We start from the raw sequence: 26,892 nt of genomic DNA on the forward strand, positions 1-26,892 counted from the left end.
AAAGGCACCACAATATACGAATGATCACCTTTCACAGCATCGTTACTTCTTGTTTAATATAGTGTTTTAATTGGTGGTATTATGAAAGTCTGGCCTTTTCCTGACACTTTTCTCTACTTCTTCAACGAGGACAGGTGGGGAGAGGGGGAAAAGCAGATGCTTCTGCTGCGGCTTATGGAACCTCTTCGGTCCACTCCTATGAAATCAGTGTTGTAGGTCAAAGTGGTTGTGGATAGCATCTAATAGGGTTCAACCTAATAGGTTTTCATTTGCACCATTTCCAGATAGAACCATTGTTTGATCTTAACAGTATCATTTTTTGAGTGAAGTGTGTAAGAAGAGATTTATAACTTATGCCTATTTCCAGTAAAGTTTTCCATATTTTTTCATGTTACCTAGAGACAATCAGCCACATGCAAGTTAAGATTGTATACTTGCTCTGAGTTATAAAAAATGTGTCCTTGCTCATTATCAAGATTCAACAAGGAGCCAATCGATTGTTTGCAAACCTTGGACCTCATGTATTCCCAGCTGGGGGAAAGACGGGGGAGGAACACACACCATGACGTATAACGTGCATGGGAGTGGAGACAGGTGGCCTTCAGCCGGCAGCCCAGGGCTCCATGCACAGGGCATTTTGCCAGCCCTGCGGCTTTTGTGCTGAGGGGGAGGCCAAGCAGAACTTATACCTTCATGAGGCGTAAGTGACATCTAACATCCTGTTAATTTCAGGTGTGTAACATCATGCCTTGATGTTTGCAAAATGATCACCACAGTAAGACTAGTACACACGGGTCATCCTACATAGTTAGAAAGTGTTTTTCTTCTGATAACTTTTAAGATCTACTTTCTTAGTAACTCTCAGATGCACAATCCAGTATTAGTGACTCGCATTACCACACTGTGCACTGCACCCCAGGACATGTGCATTTATACCGGGGAGTTTGTAGCTTCTTTCGCACATTCTGTAACATTTCCTAATCGTGAAAGTAACCATTAGCTCTGAGCTCCACCAGGCAAAATCACTGGGTCTCCTTTAAGCCGTTGGTCCCCACAGCCACACAGGCCAGTGGCCTCTAGCACCTCGTCACCTGTCACAGCCTGCAACACTGCCCCACCTCTTCTGTTCCCCGCAGTGGTGATCTTTGGGAAGATCTGAGCACTCTGAGGGTTCTTTCTGAGTAGAATGTCAGTTTCCTGCAGGCCCTGCCACCTGGAGAACCTGTCTTCAGTGTCAGGTGGTGCCAAGCTTGGCAGAACCCACTTCTTCTTGGCCACTGACCTGTCTCCATTGGGCTCCAGTTACTGTCTTCACTCTGGCGAATGCCTGAGTACTGTGACTTGGTCCCTTTGAAACAAGCGAACTATGGGACATATGGACCATTATCTTGGCATTTCTTCTGTCAGGGAGTGAGTCCATCATCCTGAAGACGCTGCTAGTCAGATGGCTGTCTAACTGGACACGGGCGGGCAGGGCATGTGGGTATATACTTGGTATCAGGTGCTCCTGGGTGTGGCCCACTCATGTGGTCATTTGACTATTTAACTAATGGCAACAATGCCCACAATGATCTCTGGTTTGCCCCCTTTCTGATTCCCAGGGCGTAAGTGGCGCCTAGAACAGAACTCTGAAATTTTATGTGCCTTTGAGTCGCCTGGGATGTAATAAGCTGCAGATTCTGATTTGTAGGTCTGGGGTGGAGCCCAAGATGATGTATTTCCAATAATGTCTTTGGGGACCAACTGCGTCAGGATCCTCTGAGAGCTTGTCATACTTGCAGAATCTTGGGCCCCAGTCGTGACCTGCTGATAAAGAATCTGCATGTTAACAAGATTCATCGGAGGTTCAAGCGCACAGCCAGCAGGAAGGGGCGCTGCTCAGGGACACAGCAGTGCAGGCGACCAGACACAGGGGCAGCTGGCAGAGCCCTCTCACGCACCGGTGCTGTGCAAGCCCCTTGAGACCAATCTGGATCATTCCTCCCTTACCGTTCAGGTGACTTTGATCCCCCGCCACCCCTCCCTTCCCTTCCCCTCCCTGGCGGTCTGTTTGCTGTTGCATAAACACTTTCCAAGTCTGCTGCGGTCCACCTTGAACTCTTCCTACTTAACAAGCACCTGTTTTGTGCACTGGGCCTTCTCCCCACCTTACTATGCGTGTTCTTTAAAATCCCAGGGACCCCAGGCAGAGATGGGGTCTGGTGGCAGGATCAGAGGATATTTTTGTTGACCTCTAGCCACCCGAAGGCGCCCTGGAAGCAGCCACATGACAACGTCATCTAGTTTCAGCGGCCAGCACCCCCAGGTCTCCCTTCACAGAAGGCAGGCTCTGGGCTCTGGAGATGATGTGCAGGAAGAAATCTTAGGAGAGTTTATTGACCTAATAGTGCCAGCACGACACCTGGTTGAAAGCACTGTGGGGTCTCCTATGTGTCTCCAAGTAGCCAACTTTCAAGAAGATTTTATTGGCCCCAATATACTAATATCCCCTCCACTCTCCCGGTTTGGCTCCCTTCTTATCACCAAGACAACCTCCATTTGGTAGGGATGCGTCAAGGCAACCAGGACGAAGGCTTTGACAAATGTCTCCTATTACAGGGGCCTTAGCTCTTCCCTCCACACTTGATGGAAGTCTTTAGGATTTAGCACGTCCAAATGATGTATGTCAGCTGAGACGTGTGTGCGTGTACACGTGTGCACATGCATCCACATTCGGCAGTGATGATGGTGTGATAAAGGTACATGCAGTGGCCATACCCCAATGTAATGGCCAAGACAAAAAGAAAATCGTGGGCAAACACGGTTATTTGGCTCTGGAGAAGTCCCATCCAATCCTAGTTTTGATGAGGAGAGAAGGAGAAGGAGCAGATGTCAAGTTTTCTGTTCTTCTGCATTTCTTCTAAATCTGTTTGAATATTAAGCCTGGCTGGTTAATATTCATCTCTTGAAATATTGGGTCTTTGCAGCCTTAACTTGCTACTCTTACTCTGTGTGTAAATTATCATAGATGTTAAAATAGGTAATACCCCCTTCCTCACAGCGTAACCCCCTCTCATCTCGCACCCCATTCTCTCCACCATTATGACGCATGTCTCCGTAATAAAGTGTGGCATCTTTATGAAGCTGGGGGACTGAGCTTGCAATGGAATCCTCACTTGGCCATCGGCAGTGTTTGTTTTCAGAGGCGAGTCTTGTCCTCCTTCCGCCTTGTGCATGCAGGGCTGCCTATATGAAGCATCCGGTCCCTTAGGGTGTTCAGGACTCAAGGGGGAGCATTAAGATGGATTCATCTACTCCTGGATTCTTGGTGCTAAGGATTTGCCTCTTTAGCATCTAGCACAAGAGGCACCCTCTGGAGCACCCACCTCCAGCATCTCCTCTGTCCTATCCTGCGCCAGTCATAACTGCACGTGGGAGCGTAGAGCACCATCCCGGGAGTGGGGGGAGGGGTAAAGGCGGAGGCTGGTTAGCGCGGGCCTCTTGCCCCTTGAGCTACAGCGGTGCTTACAAATGTCCACTTGAGGGCACTGTGATCCCAGAATTGTTTTGGTGTCCCCTTCAACTGGGCCCTTGGGCTGGCGACCACCTGGTCCATCTCTTCATCAAACCCTCAATGTGCTGGTTGAGAAATGAGAATATTTTCCATTTTCCTCAAGGATGGAGGCCTTGAGGCCACTGACTGGCATGCCCGCTGTCTCTGCACAGAGACAACATCGGATGTCCTTAGCCTGGGGAGCCATGTGAGTGAGAAGAGTTAGTCCAGTCTCTGCAGGGGTGGTCAGTTCTCTAGGGCCGCCAGTGCACCGGTGGCTAACCCCAGGTTGATCCGTGATGGGTGGGACAGAAACTGGGTCTACCCTCCTTGCAGGGCTGAGGGCCTGGGTGGAGGGCCCAGCCTAGGAAGCCAGGCCCAAAAGCAGCAGCGGAATCCTGTCATCCTGGGGTCATCTTGATAGTATCAGTTGAGCTCAGGAAGACCTATCATTCCTTCCCTTCCTGGAGAGAGGAGAAAAACTAGAAATAGGCCTCACCAAGGCCAGATTTTGAGCATTTGGAAGATGGCACAGGCCAGCCTCTGTAGGAGCAATACGCACCCCGGCAGTCCCGAAGTTCTCCGCCCACTGGACATGGTCCCACCACGCTCCAGGGACAGACACAAAACCTCAGTCATGCCATTTCCCATCCGCTCATTTCCATAAGCATTATTTAATCCGATGGCACAATAATCCTTCCCTTGTGTATGTGTGCGTATGTATTATGCAAGATCCAAAGTCACCTGATGCCAGGAGGAAAATAAAAACTCTGCATAGGGCAGAAATAATTTGCAAGGCCGACTTGGGTAAGAGTGTTCGCAAATGAACTCCAGGGGACCCACAGCTTTCAGAGGTCCACGCAGGCCCCCCTTTGAAAAGCTGCGTAACAAAAGGGCCTGGCTGGGGGCATTATAATTTGTTCCGACTAGTTCCAAAGTACTCATATTTTCAATGATGCGAAGAGAAATACTAATGTCACAGGACGTGGGCATTGTGCTCCGAATAAATACACACACAAAAGCTAAGCGTGGGTATTTTGGATGTCTTGTTGGGGAAGATGTAATTGCATTTACCTTAGAGAACACTTTGAAGTAGGAGGCTGTTTTATATAAAGGTAACATTCCCCATCAGCTGGTCTGCCGGCTGCAGAATTCACGCAGGATCAATTAATTTCCATGCGGAGTAAAATCTACCTTTCAAGAGGGAAGATGTCATCCTTTCTCTGGCTGTTTGATCAAGCACCGACTCACCTGTGGGGATGACGTACTGTGTTCAGAGGACCCTGGGAGCCCCCGGGACTCCTGCGGGTCTGGGCTCCCCGTGTGTGCCGTGGGGAGCCCCAGGTGTTGGGCTGGTATCAGCTTCTGCACAGGCCTGGTGCTGCCGGAGTACAGCATGATGAGAGCCCCCCGCCCTCTGAACTTCACGAACACTGGAGTCTGGCTGGTGGGGTGAAGAGCCACATCTCACGGAGGATGGGTCGGAAGTGGCCCATGCGACTTCATACCTAACGTGAAGTGTTGCTCCCCAGTTTCTCTCTGTTCCAGGTCAGAGGGCTCAGAGTGGGTGCCTTGCACCTGCCTCCCGGCTGGCCCTCCCTCCCAGCCTTCTTGCCAAGGATGAGCTTGTCCATCTCCCCTACATCGTTCACATTTCTCCAGACCACAGCTGAACTGGCTCTGCTTTGATCCAATATTCCTACTTCCCTAGGGGTCCCCGAAGCCCAAGGGCTGCCGTGGCAGGTGGCAGTAGTCACAGTTTAGCAGATATGAGGTTACTTGACTCAGAGTGAAGACAACATGGAGAACAAAATGAATGAGGAAGACCAGCGGGACTGAGGGGTTGGCAGGTCGGATGTGTGTGTGTGGGGGGGTCACTGGGGCTCCCTGGGTCTCTTCTTTGAGGCCAACTGATGCTTGGATGTCCAACCACAGGTCTTGGAGTGCGGCATAATGCCCAGCCAGGCCTGGAGGGGACAGTGGCTGTTCCCTGGGGGTGCAGGTGGGGGTTACCAGTAAACAATGTAGCCCCCCCATGTCTATTTCTTCTCCTCTAGAATTTCCACTCTGTGGACGCTGCAAGGTACTTCTGCCCCCTCACTTCCTGGGCCTCTATTTGGCCGAGCCAAGCATGCTTGTTTCCCATGATATTTTTCATCAACAATCGAGTCCTTAAAACTTACATTTTTTGGGCGCCTGGGTAGCGCAGTCGTTAAGCGTCTGCCTTCGGCTCAGGGCATGATCCCAGCGTTCCGGAATCGAGTCCCACATCGGGCTCCTCCGCTGGGAGCCTGCTTCTTCCTCTCCCACTCCCCTGCTGTGTTCCCTCTCTCGCTGGCTGTCTCTCTGTCACATAAATAAATTAAAAAAAATCATTAAAAAAAACTTACATTTTTCATTGTTCAATGTGATCTGATTTTTATTGATTTTGAAAGATTTATTTATTTATTTTGGAGTGAGAGAGAGTGTGGGAAGGAGGGGCAGAGGGAGAGAGAGAGCCAGAATGCCCAAGCAGACTCCCCGCTGAGCATGGAGCCCTGTGTGGGGCTCAGTGGGACTTGATCCCAAGACCCTGAGTCAGACCTGAGCAGAAACCGAGAGTCTGATGTTGAACCAACTGTGCCACCCAGCTGCCCCCGTTACCTGCTTTTTAAAAACATACTGTAGGATTCCAGATGAGCTCCCTAAGGACATAGACAGAGATAAGGTTTTTAGTGCAAAAATTGTAATTAAAATGGACAACACATCAGGGATGCTATAGGATCTTCTTTACCAAATCTTTTAAATTTATGGCGTTTTAGAGCTATTCTCTTTCTAGCCTGCTTTCACACAGAGCACGACAGAGGCCCGAGCCGCCATGTTTAGATTTTGATCTCATTTATTTTAATTTACACTTGCTCGTCCCAGTTTTTTAAAAAATATTTTATTCTGGGGCGCCTGGGTGGCACAGCGGTTAAGCGTCTGCCTTCGGCTCAGGGCGTGATCCTGGCGTTATGGGATCGAGCCCCACATCAGGTGCCTCTGCTGGGAGCCTGCTTCTTCCTCTCCAACTCCCCCTGCTTGTGTTCCCTCTCTCGCTGGCTGTCTCTATCTCTGTCAAATAAATAAAACTCTTTTAAAAAATATTTTATTCTAATTGCAGATGAATTAGTTAATTAACTGCAAATGCATTAGTTAATTAATTGTGGTATGCAGTAAATGAGAAAAGTCTGGGAAAAACTGCATATGACAAAGAAAAGAAGCATTCTCGTACCCCACTTCCTGGAGGGACCTGCTTTTCTCATTCTGTGCATATGTGCGGGTTCCCTAACATGCATCACCCTTGATCATATTTCATCCTTGGAGCTATTTTGTCAAACACGGTAAATACCAAGGGGAGGTTTCAGAGGGAAATTTGTAGCTCTAAAAGCATATATTTAAAAGAAAAAAGGCTAAAAATCAATGAGATAATTGTCCTCAAAAACTTAGAAAAAGAATAGCAAATTAATCCCTAAGAAGTGTGGAAAGGAGGAAGTGGTAAGGATAAGCTCAGAAATTAATACAATAAAAACATTACAAAAGCCAACTCCTTGAAAATGATGAAGCCCTGAAGAGACGAGCCGAGGGAGTGGAGAAGAGGCATCAATAACAGACATCAGGGGAACCTGTTCAGGTCCTACAGACTTCAGGGATTGTTAGGGTACTGGGAGCAACTTTATGCCAATAAACGTGAACATTTAGATAAATTATACACATTTCTTAAACTATACAACTTACAAAACTGACACAGGAAGAAATAGATTCTGAATTGCTGTATAATACTTCCAGATGTTAAATTGGAAACGGAAATCTTTTCCACAAAAAAACCTCTCAATTCACCTGTAATGCTACCAAAACTTTAAAGAAGATGTAATGCTAATCTCGCACAAATTCTTGCAGCTAGAAAAAGAAAGAATTCTTTCCTACTGATTTAATGAGGTCTTGATATGAAAAGCCAACAAGAACATTGTGAGAGAAGAAAATTATAGAGCAGTTTTATTTAAGAACAGAGCTGGAAATATTCTATGCAAAATATAAACAAAGATAATACAATCATTATACAAAACACACTTCAAACGCAACCTTTTATTTGAAAATGTGAGGCCAGTTTAACACTCAAAACAACAGTTACTACCCATGTGTCAGGACAAGTAAATTATAACATGGTGGCAATGGGACATAAATGGGACAGAAAGATGGTAGCAAAGGACACAAAGAATCAACTCGCTGTTACATAGGGCACAAAAAAGGTGTAACCACAAAGAAAAAAATCAATAAGCTTGGTTACAGTCTCATGAAGTCACATCAAAACGCCAGGAAGGCAGTGAAAGCGTTAGCTGGAGAGTGGGAGACGGTATTGCCGCCATGTACCTGCAAACGGCTTCTCTCTAGAACGGAGGAAGAACTCCAAAGCTGGTTAAGGAAGAGAGAGACAACCCAGCAGAGAAACGGGCGAGAGCCTTATCGGGCATCGCACAACAGAGTAGATCCAAAAGGTCCCTAAGCGTCTAGAAAGGTGAGCAACCTCGGCGGTCAGCCGGGAGAAGGCAGCTAAAGGCACCGATTGGTGCCAGGACACCCACTCCCGAGGGGTGACCACCCACAGGGCCGGCCACGCCACGCTGGGGAAGGTCGTGGAGTGGCATGGGGAAATCAGGACTGCCTCCTACACTGAGCGTGCTCTGGGGCGAGCAGCTCTGAGCTCTAGCTGTTTACCTTATTCATAAACACTGGGTCTTGCGTCTCTTAGGAGAAAAACCTTGGCACCCTGGGGCTGTTTGCTGCGCATAAGCTGACCATTCGGTGGTGGGCCAAGGACATTGTGCTGTGATGGTTTGGCTGCCTTCTCAAGGAAGCATCTGGCAGTTGTTTGGGAGACGTGGTGAACCCGACCATGGTCCTTTTATCACAAGTGTCCTTGATGACTGTCACAGGTTAAGGGTTTACAGATTCCTGTCTCTGGGATGCCTCTGTCCTAAGGGCAGTAGGAACTTAGAGCTAGAAGGATCTTTATCTTTTAGGGAGTCCGCCCCGGGTTTTTTATGGATGAGGAAACACACACGGCACCGCAGGGGCCCATAGGATGGGCCGGGAATCACCCCCTGTTCAGTCAGCTTCCTACTTCTCTGAGTCACATGCGCGGTCTTGTGGCAGTGGGGAGCAGCTCCGTGACTTCGGGCACACCCCTGACCTCTCTGAGCCCTGCTTGCAGAGTGGGGATAACGGTTTTGGTTTTCAGCGGAGATGCACTTCCGGCAGGTGACCGTCGCCGGTGTGCTCCTGGCCTGCAGCAGCCGGCCCTTCCTGCCTCCCCCCGCGCCAGGTGCCGCTGAGTGGGAGCCGTCGGGGGTCTGCGCAGCCTTTCCTGTTTTGAGGAGCAGGAAGCGGATGTTTTCATGGCGGACTCACGCGGTGTAAGCTCATCACCCCCGCCCCTCTGCGGCCAGGAGCACCTGCCTGGGGATCTCCCCCATTTGCGGCTTCCCGTCCCTGCTGCAGCCCCGGGAGAGGCCTGAGGCTCGGGATGCGTGGGTGCCACCAGCCCTGCTGAGGAAATGCGGGCTTGTGGGAGGTGCGTGTGTAGCGTGTATGTGCTTGTGTGTGTGCGTGTGTGTGTGTGGGGGGGGGTACGTGTAGGGGTTGATAAGTGTGGGGTGTGTGTATACACGTATCTGTGTACGTGTGTCTATATGTCTCTATGTGTGTGTTTGTATGTCTAATGTGTGCCATGAGCTGTATGTTGGTGTCATGTGTTTGTGTGTTGTGTGTACATGTGTTGTGTATATGTATGTACGTGTGTGGCTGGACTGGCCCAAGGTCACGCAGCGGCTTTGTGGACTTGGACCCAGCCCGGCCCGGCCTGGGCTGCTCCCCAAGAAGCCACGCCCCTTCCCAGGCAGGCTGGGGCGAGGCGGCCAAGGACTCTAGAGGTGAAGCCGGGGAGGCCATGCACGGAGGTCTACCAGACCCCAAAACTGGCCCCCAACAAGGGAAACAGAGTTGAGTGAAAGGGTTGGAGATGGAGGGTAGTGGGGGGACCCTGCAGAGTGTCCCAGGCTTCTCCCAGGACCCTTTCTTTCACGCTGGCCCGAGGAGGTGGGAGCTTCCCAACTGCCCTCCCCTCCCCTCCCTCAGCACAGCGCAGCGCAGCACTATTATCTCACGAAGGTAGAGGCCTCCACTGCCGCACTTGCTCTGCTGGGCAAGGTCTAGCTTGAGCATCAGAAGCAATTGAACAGCAAGCAATGCTCACAGAGAACATAGGTGGTTCCGGACACTGTGGCAGGTGCAGTGTGCATAGCTGGGCTTCCTCCTCCCGGCAGCTCAGTGAGGCAGAAACTAAATGCATGCCCACTGGGGACTCAGAGTGTGCACAGCCAGTTAGGGCGAGAGCCGGCATGAGACTCTGCCCTGGGGTCTGCCAGGGCCTTTGCCCTAAACCACTAGACTGGAAGGCAGTGGGTCCCTGCGCCTGGTTGCCATGCGGGGGAACTGGGCTAACGGCTTCAGGCAAGAAGACAGTGATCTGACCACAAATCAGAGTGTGGGGGAGGCCAGAATGACCCCGCCCCCCGACTCCTGGGCTCCCATTTCCCTCCCCAAAGTCAAGGCTGCAAACCCTACTGAGGCCATCCCACGTGCTAGGGCCCTGAAACACACTGTCTTAAGTCATTACATAGGCACGAAGCACAGCCGTTGGCAAGAGCTAAAGCATCAGACAGACCGGCCACTTCTGCCTGGAGTCTCAGATTCTCCATCCCAGCGAGTCCCTGCAGGGACGAAGCCAGGCAGCGCAAGCCCGATGCCAGAGACGAGCCCGGGTTCTCGGTGACACACACCCATTGCGCGATCTGGCCTTGCACAGTCGTAGCACAACCATTTGATTCCTGTCTCTCCTCCCCGGCTCGACTGCAAAGCGGCTCGCTCGCCTTGCAATCAGGGTGCCGCACATAGAGGGCGCTCCGTGCAAGACTGGGAAGATGAGCAAAGCAACGCTGCTTTGCTGCGGCTGTGAATTCTAATGAGACGGAATTGTTCAGGACCGTGCATTCACGGGTGATTCTAAGGGAGCGGTTTCGGGGGCTGGGAGACAGTGCTTTGGGCCGAGGTCCTTTTGGTTTTCCAAATCCCACTGCTTCGGCGGCTGCTCGCTCGGTTCCAAGTCCACTGTCTCTTACTTCCTCTGCTGTCGTTAGCATCGCCCCATGCGTCTCTTCAAGTCTGGGCTTTCAAGGACATCGGAAGCCACTTCTCTCAGAGGTTTGGGTCCCCTGGTGTCATTAGTGGCTGAAAATAGTGTCACTCTTGTGAAATAGCCCTGTGATGCCTACCTCAATGACTGCCTTTGTGTTACATGTGGACGTGGGCTTAGGAAGAGTCTCCAAATAGCATGAGGGTGTTCTAACTTGCTAGTTCTAAACGGAGGTGTTTGTGTAAGCCCCGACGCTCTCGGGGACCTTTTAGGAAACGCCGTGTTATCAGGCCCCTGAACCTGAAACCCGCTCATTCCTCAGGGCAGAGCCACCAAGAGCTTTAATTCTACTTTAATCAGATTCCATTCCATGGAACGCTCCCTTAATGAGGGTTAATGACATTAATTACTGTCCCCTTCACTTAAGAACATGCTCGAGAGGAGCTAAATGTCACATAATGGCCCAGGAATAGCTCGGGCCCCAGCAGAACTCCCCAGAAGAGCCTATCACTCTTCTTTCCGCCAGCCCCTCCGCCCTCCACCGCACACACCCCCTCTTTCCTTTTCCTCACGTCATTTCTCCCCTGTCTCTGTCTGTTCGAAATGGGAGGTGGCTCATTGCTGCATCACCTTTCCTGGGGACTTGGGATTTTTTGCACTCTCTCTCTTTTTCTTTCTATCACTCACTCTCTTCCTTCCTTCCTAAGATTTTACTTATTTATTTGAAAGAGAGCGATCGAGCAAGCATGAACATGGGGGGAGGGACAGAAGCAGGGGCAGAAGCAGGTCCCCGCTGAGGAGGGAGCCCGACACAGGGCTTGATCAGGACCTGAGCTGAAGGCAGACGCTTAACCGACGGAGCCCCCCAGGTGCCCCGGGACACCACTTCTGAGGTCAGCCTGGTGAAAGCTACTGATTTAAATGTGCAGGTAATTTGATCCGGTCATGTCTCTTCTACAAATTTATCCCACAGATTTTTTCCCCTCATACGTACTGAAAAAAAGAATGTATAGAGGTATCCATTGGGCACTGATGGACCAGCAAAAGGTGGACATGATCCCCATGTCTGTCAGAGACTGGTTATGTCATATAAATAAGTAACTGTGCTGTATTTGATCAATCGATCGATCGATCGATCCATCCATCCATCCATCTAAATTATGCTATATCCACAAGGTGGGGCATGGTGTAGCTGACATAAGAGGAGTCAATCTGTGTGTGCTGATATAAAACAATAGCCAAGGCATATTATTAAGTGAAAAGAGCAAGGGGGTAGAACCATATAGATATGATACATAATCCTTTGTGTAAAAACGGTGGGGTTACGTACATGTGAGCATACGTGCACGCACATACACATCTTGCCACACATCCAAAGCAGGAGCCGTGGTGCGAATACTCCCTGTGCTGGGCTACAGCGTGCCGGGCTCCGTGGAATTGGCAGTGACATATGGGGGGTCCGCTCGTGCAGAGCAGAGGGCTCCTGTGAGCGGGGCAAGACTCGCTGGGCTGGGAGGCATCATCGTCGTTCTCGGGAACCAGGAGGTGGAGCGGGCTGGGTCAAGCCATGGGGAACTCAAGGAAAATCTAGTACCATGAGAGGCAGGAGGCCGTAGTTTGGGAGGAGACCATGTGACCAGGAGAGATCCCGTCTCAGTGTGGGTGTGCCATGAAAAGAGCAGGGGACATTGGGACGGGAGTTAGGCTATCCCTACCAATGACTCTGAAGCCAACTGTTCAATACGTGGTCACCTAGCCACGTGAGATAAACATCGAGTTCCTCAGTTGGACCAGCCGCATTCCGAGTGCTCAGCAGCGGCGTGTGACTGTTGGCTACGGCTGTGGGCGAGCACAGACCTGGACCGCCGTTTGGTCATTGCGGGTGGTCCTCCTGGATGGAGGCTGCTGGAACACACGTGCGTCTGTTCACTTTTGCCATTTAATTATTGTTTATTAAACTTAACACAAATTCGTATGAGCTCTGACCAAGTGCGCTTGTTATTAAACCAAGTTGCATGGTCTTGTCTTCTTGTCGCATGTTAACATATTTCTTTACAGTTCTCATGACTTTCAGATTTTGACAATGCAGATCCTACTCGTTTGTAATGAGCATCAAATGCTAGAGCCTTCAAGTCTCTTCCTGGGTCATAACCAACGGTCTGGTTCCCATGCTACATGACAGGAAGGGTCTCGGTACCACCGCCTGGGGACGCATGAAAGTTGAACTGTTCTCTGAGGTGGGGGTGGGGAGTCTGCCCATCTGTCAGGCTGCCTTCGGGGCTTGGCCAGACGCAGCCTGAAGCAGGTAGTGGGGGGCAGGCCCACCGTCTGTGGAAACCTGGGTTCCTTTGGGAAGAGGAGGCACGTCTGCAGCAGGCCAGTTGGAAAGCTGAGCTCATTACGAATGCAGACTCGGGAGATTGCCTTCTGGTGTGTGAAGAGCATGTCCCCAGCACACGGGCCTGTGGCTGGCTCTGTCCTGATCTGTGCCTGTCTCCCATGCAGACACCAGCTGAGGGGGGACGTGCTGGGGACCAGAAGACACCCGGAAAGCATGGGGCATTGAAGAGTTAATCAACCAGGAATCCAGGAAAACCCAGAGAGCTAGCTTGGTCCACAGGGATGGAGATCCTACAACCTTCCATGGCGTGACCAAAACGGTCAGATAAGGTATTCCTAAATTTCAGATGAAATTCAGTTTAGGTCCGAGGTGCCTCGGTGGTGTGGTCAGTTGAGCCTCCAGCTCTTGGTTTCAGCTCAGGTTGTGATCTCAGGGTCACAGGATCGAGCCCTATGTCAGGCTCCGTGCTCAGTGGGGAGTCTGCTGGAGATTCTCCCTCTCTCTCTGCCCCTCCCCCTGCTCATGTGCGCTCTTTCTCTAAAATGAATAAATAAATCTATAAATAAATAAATAAATTCAATTTCAATTAAATTAGGTCTGCTTCCTCCAATGGCATTCTCACCAAAACTTAGAAGCAGGTTATTTACCATCTTCCACCAAACAAACTTTCATATTCATACAAAATTTCAATTTATCTTTGGACCATTATTTTTCTATTCTTTGGTCTTGTTCTCATTTAGCATTTCTTGCTTCTTCCTTCAGGCTTCCTCTTTCCTGCGATTACCCTATGTTTATGTAGTGCTTTTCCTCTCGCCATCGGCCCACTCGTGTCCCCGTGCTTCTCAAGATCACGAGGCTGGAAGGCAGGATGACCTCAGTCCCGCTTCCCCAGATGTCCACTGCGTGACCCTGGGCTTAGGTCCCTCCATCTTCAAAGTCAGAAGATCAAACTCGTTAATTTTTTTTTTAAGTAGGCTCCATGCCCAGCGTGGAGCCCCACATGGGGCTTGAACTCATAACCCTGAGATCAAAACCTGAGCTGAGATCAAGAGTAGATGCTCAACTGACAGAGCCACCCAGGTGCCCCCAAAGTCGCTAATTTTAAACATCTTTTTTGGCTCCAGCGACCAAATTACTGAGTCGGTTCAAAGACAACAGTTTTTATTCCATTCTATAAAATAGATTAATAGGGCAAAGAATTAATGTATTAAAATATGTGCAAGATAATATACAGTATATATGGATTAACAAAAAGCCGGAGTACTGGTGACAGACTCAAGTTACTTACTAGTTGTCAAATTAGAGTATTTTCTAACTATCACGTTGTGAATTTGGCGACTAGTACTGATGGGATGGAAAGATCGTGTGTGGAGTGGATTTCGGTTACACGCAAACTTTACACAGACTGAGAAACAATTACAAGCTCTAGAAACAATTGTGATGGACATCGAACTTGGTGTCCAGCTTACTGAAGAGCTGAGTGGATGCAGGGGCAGGTGAGCTCGGGGCGTCGGCCGGGGTCTTCTTCAGACAGGCAATGGTGAGCCTTCTCCCCGGCGGCTCAGGACCACCTCCATCCCCGAGACACTCAAGGATGGTTCCTTAGAAAGGCATTACTTTTTCTTCTTCTCTTTTTTCCCTTTCTTTTCCTTCTTTTTCCCTTTTTCCTTTTCTTTTTCAGTGTTTCCTCCCGTTAGCGCCAAGGCTCGTTTTTTACCCATGGGGGTTTTGGCATACCAGTCCTGAAATAAAACAGATGTTTAGCAAAATATCAAAATGGCACAAATTCACCGGAATATTCTTAAAAGTGAAGAAAAGCCTTCTAAGAAGGAAGGGGCAAGCAGCCACTAAACTTTGGACATTTAATGTATATTTAATACAAATTCTTTCTCAGGGGTTTTTCCAACCTGTATTTTGACACAACGTGAAATTTCCACCTCAAGGAGTTAACTGTTTCAGAGAATCACAGACCAAATCTAACCAGCAGCTCTTCCTATCAACTTGTCACCTCTTTCTGGGGATCTTACTCTATCCTGAAGGTGTGGGCTCTCTTGGTAACGTGAATGACCTTCTGTGGTTCACAGATGGCCACCAGAAGCTGGACTGGTGGCCATATGGGAGCCATGGGAGGCCACACGAACACTGGGAGGGGGACTGTTGAAAACATGGCAGAAATACTGGAGCCGATATACCCACAAAGCGTCTCGGGGCTCCGACTGGCTCTGTGAATGGATTTTTCTCAACCTTCCCTTTTTGTTTGAAAGTTGAGAAACACCTTAGTTTATAAACTTCATAGTAGTCATAATATTTCACTGAATGACTACACTCCAAGTTGTTTATCAGTTCTCCTATTAATGGACGTATAGGCCATTTCCAAATTTTTGTTAGGAACCACATTGAAATTCATGATTTGTACGTATCTCCTGGTACGGTTATGAGAAAACTTCCCTAGGGCACATACATAGAAATAGGATTTCTATGGGAAATCCCTAGCTGGGAAGCTAGCTCAGTCTTTCTAAGTCTTTAAATGTCTTTATCGTCTCCTGTCTCTTGGGTGCTAGTTTAGTTGGGGATAAATGTCAGGTACACAGTTACTGTTCTCCAGCGCTTTGCAGAAATGATCGCACCGTCTTCTGGAATAGATTTCTGTCAAAGAGCTGCCTGACGGCCCCATCGTTTTTCCTTTGTAGGCAATCTGGCATCTCTGAAGACTGGCTTGCTATCTTATTCCTATGTTCACAATAATGCATGTGTGTGTGGATTTTTTAAATTTGTTCTGGTCACTTGGAGTTCATTTTTAATCTAAGAACTCACGTCTTTAATTCAAGAAAATTTTCAGCAAATATTTCTTCAAATAATTGCTCCTCTGGTAATTCTTCCATTCTCTACTCCCAGAATGTGTATAATTTAGGTGTCAGTGTCTTCAAAGGTTCTTAATTGCGGTTTATAGATTTTATCTTTTTGGTTTTCTGTGTTGCCTCTGGTGAGGCCACATCCTCCAGCCCATAAATTTGCTCTTTGACCATGTCTGGGCTAGAGTTCACACCTCATTTTTTTGCCATTTCAAATTATTGTGTTTTTGATTTCTAAGCTTTCTATTTGTGATTCCCCCCCCCCATAATTTATCTCTTCTTATTCCATTTCTGTCTTTGTTTTAAACCGTACTGCACGTCTCTACCGGACATGATGCGTTCCTTTACTGGTTTCGGAACATCTGAATTATATGAATTTAAACATCTTTGTCAGGTTGAACTCAGCACTAGATTTCCTAAAATGTTTAGGAATTTTTATTTTCAGGTTCATTTTGAGTCGGATGCTCTGTTTTGGTCTCCCTCATTATTCCTCCCTCCCTCACAGTACTGCAGCTGCTTTGACACGATCCTCTAAAGCCAGATCCAGAGGAACGTCTTGTAGTGACGCTTTGAAGGTAACGCTCCTCGGTGATGTCGACACACCACAGAGCTGGTCACAGAAGCAGGAGGTGTTGCCACTTTATCGTCCATGGCCCCGAGTCTCTTTTTGTTTCCTAGCCTTGACTTTCTCTATGCTGCGTGCCAGGCACACAGTTGTCCCTGTGTTTGAGATTTATCTTTGTTTCTGGCTCTTGGGGATTATTCTCATCTTTCTTTTTGCTCTGGCTCTGCTTTCAATGTAAGGTGAGGAACTCCTAATTTATTGAGACACAGTATAGGATATGGGTATGAAAATTGTCTTTGGACTATGGTTTGAATTTCAGCTCTACTCCTTTCTAGCTGTGTGACTAGGAGTAAGCCACTTTGCCCCGCCCCCTTTTTCCTGCTGTAGCAAATTACCTCGAACTTGGTGATGTACAACATTTATCGTCTTTCCGTCCTGAAGGTCAGAAGTCCAAAATGGATCTCACTGGGCTAACATCTAGGTGTCTGCAGGCTGTAATCCTTTCTGGAACTCCAGGGAGAGAATCTATTCCCTTATCTTTTGCACTTTCCTGAGACCACCTGCTCTCCTGGCTTGTGGCCTCTCCTTCATCCTCAAGCTAGCAACATGGGGCTATTTGGAGTACCAGTGGGTCCTTCCCACGCTGCTAACTTTCTGGTTCTCTCTTCTGATTCCCTTTTCTACTTTTTTTTTTTTTTTAAGATTTTTATTTATTTATTTGACACAGAGAGAGAGCCAGTGAGAGAGGGAACACCGGCAGGAGGAATGGGAGAAGAAGAAGCAGGCTCATAGCGGAGGAGCCCGATGTGGGGTTCGATCCCAGAACGTCGGGATCACGCCCTGAGCCGAAGGCAGACGCTTAATGACTGAGCCACCCAGGCGCCCCCCCTTTTCTACTTTTTATGATTACGTTGGACTCGCCAGTATAAGGTAGGATAATCTGTTTTAGGTTCAGTGGATTAACAACCTTACTCCATCTGCAACCTTAACTCCCCTTTGCCATGTGACCGAACGTATTTACAGGTTCCAGGGAGTGGGATGTAGACATCATTGGAGGGCCATTATTCTGCCTATCTGTCTATGACTCAATTTCCACTTGTAAAATGGGGAGATTATGAGGTCTAAATGAGTTAAAACAGAGTGCCTGGCACATAAGTAGTCAGTAAGTATTAGCTAACATTATTATGATTATTACCATCATTATCCTCAAATATTTTCTCCGTCATGTACATGGAGCGGGTAGGATGTGTTTGGAGAATCTGCAAGGTCCTGGTCTGATGCATTGTCAGAAGCAGGGTTAGGTCCAATTTCTCAGGGCCGAAATGACTGGCCTCATCACAAGCGACTATAGCCACAGTATCACATTATTCACAGGTGTGAACCCATCTGCTCGATAAATTTGCCACTAAAAATGTTTATTGAACAGTTAGTTGGGGCGGGTGCCGTGCCGAGCTCTTGGGCTACGATAAGGAGCAGAATTGATGGGGGGTGTGCTAGCAGTGTTGGAAAAATGATTTAGTTGGCTAAAAAAAAAAAGAATAAAGTGATCAAATATGCCAAGAACGGAAGTGAGAAGCACATGTGTTCTCATCTCGGGTTATACAATGGGAGCATTCCCTTCTCTTGAATAGTGTGATCAGTTCTGATTACCGGACCTCCAGTACCTGTAACAGAAAAACTTCTAGAAATCACTTTGGAAAGTTAAAAACCAGCTAAGAGAAAGCATAGGTTTTAATACCTAAACCTAGCCCTCAGAATAAGAAGGAAAATGAGCATTTTACAAAGGAAAAAAAAATGGGAATTTCAGAAAAGAATTAGGATATATCACATGAAGAGGATAAATATTTGCAATTAATTCTAACAAGGTTTCAACAGTTAACAAGAACATTAATTCGAATCCTTGGCAAAAACTCCAGCTTGGAGTTGGAAATATTTCTTTGCAGTTTTTCTAGACCACTGTCAGCAAAACTATAACTGAGGGTCCAAATCTGGCCTGCTGACTGTTTTTGCAAATAAAGTTTTATTAGAACACAGCTATGCCCTTTCATTTACATATTGTGTATGAATGCTTTTGTACTATGATACAGGAGAGAATAGTTGTGACAGAGACTGTGGAGCTCTCAAAGCTTAAAATATTTACTATCTGGCTCTTTATGGAAAAGTTTGCCAATCGCTATGCTGGATAATTTTGGGGGGGATCAGTATTGTGACTCTTTTCCACCTCGTACTGAAACATTAGTAGCAAAGCAGGAGGGAAACGCGAGTTTTAGAGTTGGTGGAAAAGTGATACATTGCAGAGGGAAATTTTCCTAATCTTAAGCAGGCTTCCAGACACGCAAGGCTTAGCCGAGAATTCTGATTCTTTTTCTGATGATTGCATGGCCAATGTGGTGGTGGGTATAATTGCATGGATATAACTTTCCACCCTTGTTTTCCCAGTTGGCCAAGGAAACTGCCTCCTGGTCCAGAAAAGTGAACACAACCATACTCATTTTGATGAAAAGGAGTGTGAGTATGCCTGCTGGCCGGGGCATCTAGGCTCGCATGCTGATTTGCTTGGATAAGGCACATAGCTTTCTGCAACTTCTTTTCCTCCTGCAAGAGAGGGATTTGGAAGAGCTGGTTCTCAGTTTCCTCTAGATCTAAAAAATTCTGTGAACATCACAGAATACAATAAAAAATTAGAAAATTAAACTTTGGTGAGTTTTTTTGTGATTTCCTATTGCAAATGCGCTGAAAACTGAAGGTGCCACAGCAAATCTGGGACAAACCCAACGCGGGCTTGAAACGCACTGTTGAGGGATGGTTTTCTTTATGGCCAACTTGTTCCATTGCATAAACCATGAAGTAAAAACCAGGGAGAACCAAGGGGAAGGCACGTACACGTACGTATGGTGTGTATGTGTATGCATGCGTGTGTGTGTGTGTGTGTGTGTGTGTGAATCCAGTGATTTCAAAGCTACTATTTAATTCTGCAATTTGGCTGTTAATTTATAAGGTCACAGACCACAATTTTTCCTAAATTTTGGAAGGCACATGCTTTACTGGCAAGGCTGGAATGAATTTGCGATCTAAAAATTTCAAGCTTCCAAATTTCACTGTGTATGACAAATTCATGAAACTCAGGAACCAGAGGGAGGAGGTCATGTGACAAGCGTCTGCGGCTAGAACCTGGCCGCACAGGTGTTCCGTTTACCTTAAAGCTCTCTTCTTCCTCCTGGTACACGGGGCTCATGCTGGTTAGCTTTGCAATGAACTCCACTGCCATGAGCGGTTTGTAAGTTTGCTGCCGGATTCGGCGGTCTGTGAGCACACCTGTAACCGCCTCGACTATGTGTCCCTGGGTGAAGCCATCGGTGACCTTTGCCAGGCAACTTATATTCAAGGCATTGGTAATGACGCCTCCGTTGCGTTGAATGATCTGTTTCCACAAAACTATTGTATCCAAGATAGTAGAAAAGACACAGAGAACAAAGGTCACCACAGAGAAAGCAGTGTTATCTGGTTCTTGTACAAAGTTGCATCTCATCAAGAAAGGAATGTCCGGGGGGAACACTCCACTCAATGGTAATTCAAATGAGCAGGAAGCCACATAACTAAGTACTTTTTTTTCCTCTGAGTGATTTTCAACCAGAAGACATGCATACCGATGGCCCTGAGGTCCTAGACCCACAAAAGAAGAAAAAATGAAATCACATTCAGTATAGTTTTAGGGTGGTATCTTCAAAGATGTTCAAAATCTTTCAACATTGGAAAATTCAGATAAAGTATATATGGGATCTCTGCTCATCAGAATATTTTATTTTCCAAAGTGTTTGGAGGAGTGGGAGTTTCACTTTTTTTTAGTTATAAAGTTTTTGTGCATTATTTTTCTATGTGTAATTGGAACGCAGATTCTAATTTCCATTCATCACCAGTGGGCTCAGTTCCCTTTGGGTGCAACTTGACCCTTATTCTCCCCTCCCCCCAGTGTAAACAGGCAGAGGTTGACTGAAATCCCTTGGGTGGGTTCCCGGTGGTTCTTCGGGTTAGTGGGACCCGGGGTAACAGAGAGATTTCTCTTAGAACACAGGGATGTGGTGAACATGAATTATGGAATTACTGAACTTGAGAGATGGAATGGACTCGCGTACAGCATTTGAAATAATATCACACTCAGGGAATTACATCCAGGCCACAAAGAGAGAGAAGTACATGAGATTCACCGTGGCTTCTTCCGTTGTATCCAGACGGCTAGAAAGGTGAGGCTTTGCCAAGGCACCTGTCTCTGAGTCATTCGCAGTGCTGGGAGGATCTGATTCAAATGTCTCTCAAGCATTTTGACCTTCTTTGAGGAATATTTGAAACAGTTTTTTAATGACCATTATTATATAATCTGAGCACTGTCAGGTCTGCTCTTTGACCAGCTCACCTACATACATCGATCCACAAATACTTGATGAAACGAAAAGGTCTAATTACCGTCCAGGAATAGAATGACCTGTCGTGTATCTATGAGCCACATCATAGAATGGGATTTTGGGTCATGAGTCATTTTAACAGTCCTCCTCCTCCATCGACTTTGGTGGTGATGGGGGGGGGGGTGGTCGTCGGCCTTGTGGTGAGCTGAGTTGCTGGAAGGGGTGCATATTACCCTGGGGCTATACTGTGTCTCCCAACTGTGTAAGGTTAGGCATCAAGGGCCACGTGTGCCACCAAACGGACCTAACCCCCTAGATTTACTCTGCTACTTTCTTTGGTGGGTCTGTTTGAGCTTGAATCCATCTCAGGCTTACCTATAAAATGCAAGTGGAAAGCTTTACTTCTCAGGCTGCTGTGAGAAAGTGCTTAGAAGAGCACTGACGTCGCACACGGTGGGCAGTTTATTTTCCTGTAGTGGTGTTACTGTTGTTCTTGTAATTATCATGAGTCATTCCATTTTGTACCAAAGTTTCCTAATGCTCATTAAAGCATAAATACAGACTATATCTAAGGATATTTCTGTAAAACAGATTACCCTTACCTGGACATAAATGAGGAAGACTTAGAAATCAGAAAATATAACGCATGGGAAAAGTAAGAACAATGACCAGGTAGCATCATCCCTTGGGATGTGTGTCCCTGCCCAGATTTATAACATTGAAAAAAAGTGTGAACAGGTCCGAATGGTGACTCTGGAAGCTGAGCAGGGAGCATGCTTTATGCTGAAGCACAAGGTGTAGCCCCTTCAGCCGAGGACCCAGTAGATACCCCAGGCTGGAAAGCAGACAGCTTCAGCCTTGGGCATCCCGGGCAAACTTCTTACCCGTGACATAGAGTGGACCAGTGGGTAAGCAAACAGGGAGGGCTAGGGCTGCCAGAAACCAACGCCCAGCTCCCATCCCTGCCTCCCTGCTAAGCCATGACAGTCACAGCCTTCCATCCTCCCAACACAAGGGGTCTCTCTACAAGTAAAGATTCTTTAGAAACAGAGCAAAGACTACAATTACTCTGGTCTAGCAAGAACATGGGAACACACTATTGACTCTTTAGAATGTATGATCCTTGATACGTAGGGTTTTGGCCAAGGGTCCTCCAAATACACACATCATTGATCCCCCCCCCCAAAGCTTACCATTTGTTAGTGGAGGCCCAGTGAGGGCAACTGGAGGCAGTCACAGTTATGATGGGACATGGCCACTTGCCCACAGTGACTCCAGAGAATGGGAAAGAGAAGCAGTTTGACTTCTCATATTTGGTGAACTAGACTTGCCTTTAAAAGAATAGCTTCCACTGCTTCTACAAAGCCACCCGTGGTGGGGCTAGGAGAGGAGTCAGGTGCAGAGTGAGTCACAGCATGGGGGGCTCATGGAGGTGGGAACCCCACATGAGCTCTGCAGCCACAGCTGCCTGGTCCTTGGCCCAGCAGTGCAGGTGGAGAGGATGAGAGCACAACAGACGTGGGTGCTGGCCGTGGGGTGGTGGGGAGGACCGGATCAGCGAATGGAGTGTGGTGAAGGCAGCCGACGTGCTCTCCAGACTGAGTACTGTCTTTTACCTTCCTTCTCTTGGATGCAAAGGCTCCTCGCTTCTTCGAATTAATCTACATTCTCTTTCCCTTCTTTAGACTGAAAAGAATCTGGTCTTTGGATCTCCTTCTCTGCTTTTGATGTTCCAAATGGATTCTGTCCTGGCTCCCAACTGTGTTCTTGAGATGACGTAGTATCTTAAAATTCATTTGTTATTTGTGATTTTACAAAAGCCCAGGAAGTGATAATATGATTTGGACGAGCTTCTGGTCTCTGAAGATTAGAATTCCAGAAAAATCGGAAGACATGGACTGAACTCATCCGACCAGACACTGGGTCTGGGGTGGGAGCCTATGATGAATTGGGTTATTAGTGAAACAGACCCCCGGGAAGAGAGGCGAGAGCAGGAAGCATTAGGAATATGGGGAGAGGAGGCCCGGAGGGATTTCTGGGGACTAGACGAGGCATTAATCAACCTTGCGGGTGGATTTTCTTTGCAGACATTTTGAAGGAAACAGCTTGATTTGGGGAAAGAAGGTAGATATTGAATTCTATTTGGTAAACCTTAAGGATTATGCTTCCTCAGGCTGACCCACCCTTCCCTTCTCAGTGCTGTTACCCCCCCACCCTGCCTGGAGGGATCTGAGAAGCCGGATGGTGAACGTTCCCCAACACCTTCCCTGCTCTGCTGCTGGTAGATAGATGGCCAAGCAGAGGCCCAGGTTATGGATTTGCAGCCCATGCTTTATGGGCTGGAAGAGACCATTTTTGATCACTGCAAAGACAGGAACAGTCTTTCTTTAAGATGGATGTCCCAGCCACTGTAGCTATGAAAACTTCAAGGTCACTGGAGGAAACGCTGGACAGCATTTATGATGTCAGCAAGAAAGGCGACCTGAACAAATCACCCATCACGGAGGAAATATATGAGAAGCATGTGGTTTAGTGGACAGAGCCCCGGGCCCAAGAGGACTCCCGCGTGCAGGGTTATCCTCTGCCGGCAGGAGAGGGGATGCCTTCTCCTTCCTCCCCTGTGATGCCGCCACGGGGAGATTCGGGTTGGAATCTCTAATCTGATCTGTGTCCTTACAGATGCCTGGCATTTTATCAAAACAGCACAACTGTCCTTGTTATGCATCAACAGCTTCAGTTTTAAAGGGCCTATGGTTTTGTCAAACAATAGAAACTATTCAATCCAAAGTCAAGAATAATGCTCTGGTCCCTGAAAATTAATAACACCCTACCTTGTTCCATTAAGATAGCTTAAAATACGTATCTACAACAAAAAAACCCAAACACCACCAAACCCTGGGATCGTGAGAGGATATCTGACCAACAGAAATGAGAGCAGGGAAGCTTTGAGAAAGCCAGGAGTGGGGGATGCTCTGTGTAGACTCCCAGTGGGTGGAGACCGCTGGCGCCCACCAGCTCTGTGCCAAACCTTTCCTTGGTGGGATTGCACAGCCCTGACCCCTTGAACTTCAGTGAGGCCATGGGAATCATTCTGGCCAATGCAACAGGAATGAAATAACACCTAGCCCTTCTGGGTCTTGTCCCTAAAATCTCCTGTGAGATACTCTCTACTGTCTTTTCTCTCTTCCTTCGATGCTGGCTGAATGCAAAGGACCCACTGGAGGGCCTGGAGGCTCCAGGAGATGGAGAAGCCACTAGAATGATGGAGAAATAATCGAGACCAATGTCCTCCTGTACTTTGAGTATAATATGGATTTGTGAAGCCAGGATCACGGTTTATCAAGACTGAAATGAGCTGGCACTGCACATGGAGTTGTTGTTCTCTAGCAGATAACATGGGCCAGGAGCTTAAGACCAACCAGAAAAGGTCACAGAGTCCCTCTGTTTTGGGGGTGCTATTGTGACTAGAGAAGGATGCATAGAAACCAAGTCTGACCTGGTCATTTTCATTATTCCTATTAATGTTAACTGCTACCATAGGCTGTCTCACCTCTACCCCAACTCCGCTGGGAGCACCTTCCTGTCCATACCACCGCTGCACCACTACCACCATTACCACCTCCACTGCCACCACCACCATCCATGCGACCACCTTCCTCTTCCCTAGCACCAGGCTGCCACCGCCATCACTGCCACCTGTGACACTGACACCACCATCACCACCTTGATATCAAATCTGCTGCTACCACTACCATCATCACCACCACCATGAGCGGTAAAGATGACCCCTCCCTGAGCCACACTATAGTATTCAGCCCCTGTGTGGTCCGCCGCCCTTGAATCTGGGATGGCCTGGAACTTGCTCTGGACCCATGGAGTTTGGTGAGAGGGACTTTGTGTGATTTCTGAGGCTGGGTCACAAGAATCTTTCCAGCTTCTGCCCGAACCTCTCGAAACATTTGCTCTCAGGATGCTCTCTTGTGGGACCGCGCCGCTGCGCTGGGCAAACATGGAAAGGCCGGGTGTAGGCTCCCTGGTTGGCAGCCCCAGCTGAGCTCCCAGCAACAACTCCAGTCACGGGACCGAACGACTGCATATATCCAGCTCTGTCGCGTCTTCAGGTGAAGCCCAAACGGACACCCGACTGCAACTTCCTGAGAGACTTGAAGGAGAACTTTCCGGCTGAGCCTGTGAGCCGTCCGAACCATGAGATGGAATGATTTGTTGTTTTAAGCCGCCAGGGTGGTTTGGTCCACAGCAGCAGATGATAGAAACCACCACCTCACCACCATGGCCACTCACTGCCCGGTCACGTACTCCTTCTCCATAACCATGGCCACCATCTTGGCTTCCTCCCAGCCCAGCACCACCCAGGGTCTCCTGGGAGCTGGTACGGTGCTGGGCGTCCTGCTGCCCACCTCACATAAGGGTTACGACAGCTCTGGGGACTAAACAGTCCTCTTTACAGAGGAAACAGTGAGGCGCAGAAGGTCCACTGAGCTGTCAAGGTCGTCCAGCTATCCCATGGCAGAGCCAGGGTTCAGAACCACGTCTCCTCAGGGCTTGTATCTCGCGGCTCTTTATGGTTTCACTGCACTGCCTCCAGAATCACTTTTGTAGTGTCAGTTCCACTTAAAAATATGTTTCAAAAGAAGATTTTGAATTTGTCTGTTCAAGAGGAAAAAACTGAAAAAGGAGCTCTTATCTTTCATGGTTATTTTAAGTAAGTCAACACGCTCCTGGACTAATACTTTGAGACTGGAAAACTAAAAAAAAATCAACCTGTGGCCAGAATGATGCTCTCTGAGAGAGACACCATCGCCGTGGGCCCGAGACAAATCATCCTAATTCACCTGTCGAAAGAAAAATTAGCACCTGCGATGGCTTTTGTCACCTTCAGGGCCCAAAATAATAATCCCTGTTCAGTTTCCTTTTGTCCTGGGTGAAAAGAACGATGTTAGCGACAGAACAGACATGCAGGTTTTGCTCTTACGACCTGTTCTTGTGTACTTACCGCCAGGCTCTGCCCACGTCTGCCACCTTCTGGGGGGCTGCGTTACCGGGGTCCCCACCCCGGTGCCACACGCCTACACACCAACGCCACCCAGCTGACCCTCCGTCACCACACATGGGAAGGGGCCAGGGGTACTTGCCGAATCTCGAGGCGTAGTCTGGTCTGGGAACCAAAATAATTTTTTGGTAAACTTTGCAAAAAGATCGAAGTTCAGCATCGAAAGGGCGCTGTGTTGTCCCTACAATCAGAATCCTGTCGTCCGGTTTCAGGAGTCTCAGGATTTTTGGAAGCTGTTTTTTGAGGCGTTTAGGCTCGATCTGGGAGAAGCAGGGAGAAGGAGGGAGAAGGGAGAAATGAGCCCACGCACAGAACAAAGAATTACGGATGGAAGGACAGTTCCTCTTAGAAGGCACGGGGCGCGCATCTGTTAGAGCGAACCTCAAAGCTCGGAAGGCACGGGGCGCGCATCTGTTAGAGCGAACCTCAAAGCTCGGAAGGCACGGGGCGCGCATCTGTTAGAGCGAATCTCAAAGCTCGGATGAACACAATTCTCAGAGCTCATCCTGGTCCGGGTCGTTGGAATTGCACGCTCTGCCTTTCCTCCACCTCTGGCATTCAGATCTGGGAAGGGGGAAGGAAGGAAGGAAGCACCTGACTGATCTTTCTAGCACCTTGACCCTCAGAATGGGAAGTGGGGCGGGTCTCCAAGCGGAAGGAGGCCGGCCGGAGCGAGGACGCGTGGTGGTGACCCGAGTTCCTCTGAACTGCTCTGAGGGTGAACCCAAGACCGCCGTTGCTGACGGCCCTGACAGCGCCCCTCCGAAGGTCCTGGATCTCGTGTCTGAAAAGCACCTGGTTACAAAAGAGTGGGACGCTTCTCTCTCGGAAGCAGTTAGGGAAGAGTCTGAATCTGTATTATTTTAGTAAAGTCTCGACACTAATGAGGGAGAGGAGCAGGATGCGAGGTACCCCAGGGCG

The 26,892-nt window shown here is 48.3% G+C and overlaps 1 protein-coding gene across 1 annotated transcript in view; it reads right to left on the reverse strand.

Annotated features, from left to right (window-relative positions):
- Positions 1-14,135: 14,135 nt before the first annotated feature.
- The window catches only part of DRC11 (dynein regulatory complex subunit 11), a 146,810-nt gene continuing 134,053 nt past the window's right edge, over positions 14,136-26,892 (reverse strand). The window contains exons 17-19 of the mRNA XM_045794047.2: positions 26,054-26,231; positions 19,697-19,935; positions 14,136-14,825 (exon numbers count right to left, since the gene is read on the reverse strand). Coding sequence (XP_045650003.2) covers positions 14,697-14,825; positions 19,697-19,935; positions 26,054-26,231 — 546 coding nt within the window. The 3' untranslated portion in view covers positions 14,136-14,696. The remainder of the gene's footprint in view (positions 14,826-19,696; positions 19,936-26,053; positions 26,232-26,892) is intronic.

The sequence above is a fragment of the Ursus americanus genome, chromosome 1 (genome assembly GCF_024610735.1).
Source record: "Ursus americanus isolate L20-20 chromosome 1, mUrsAme1.1.p, whole genome shotgun sequence".
NCBI classification, from domain to species: Eukaryota; Metazoa; Chordata; class Mammalia; order Carnivora; family Ursidae; genus Ursus; species Ursus americanus.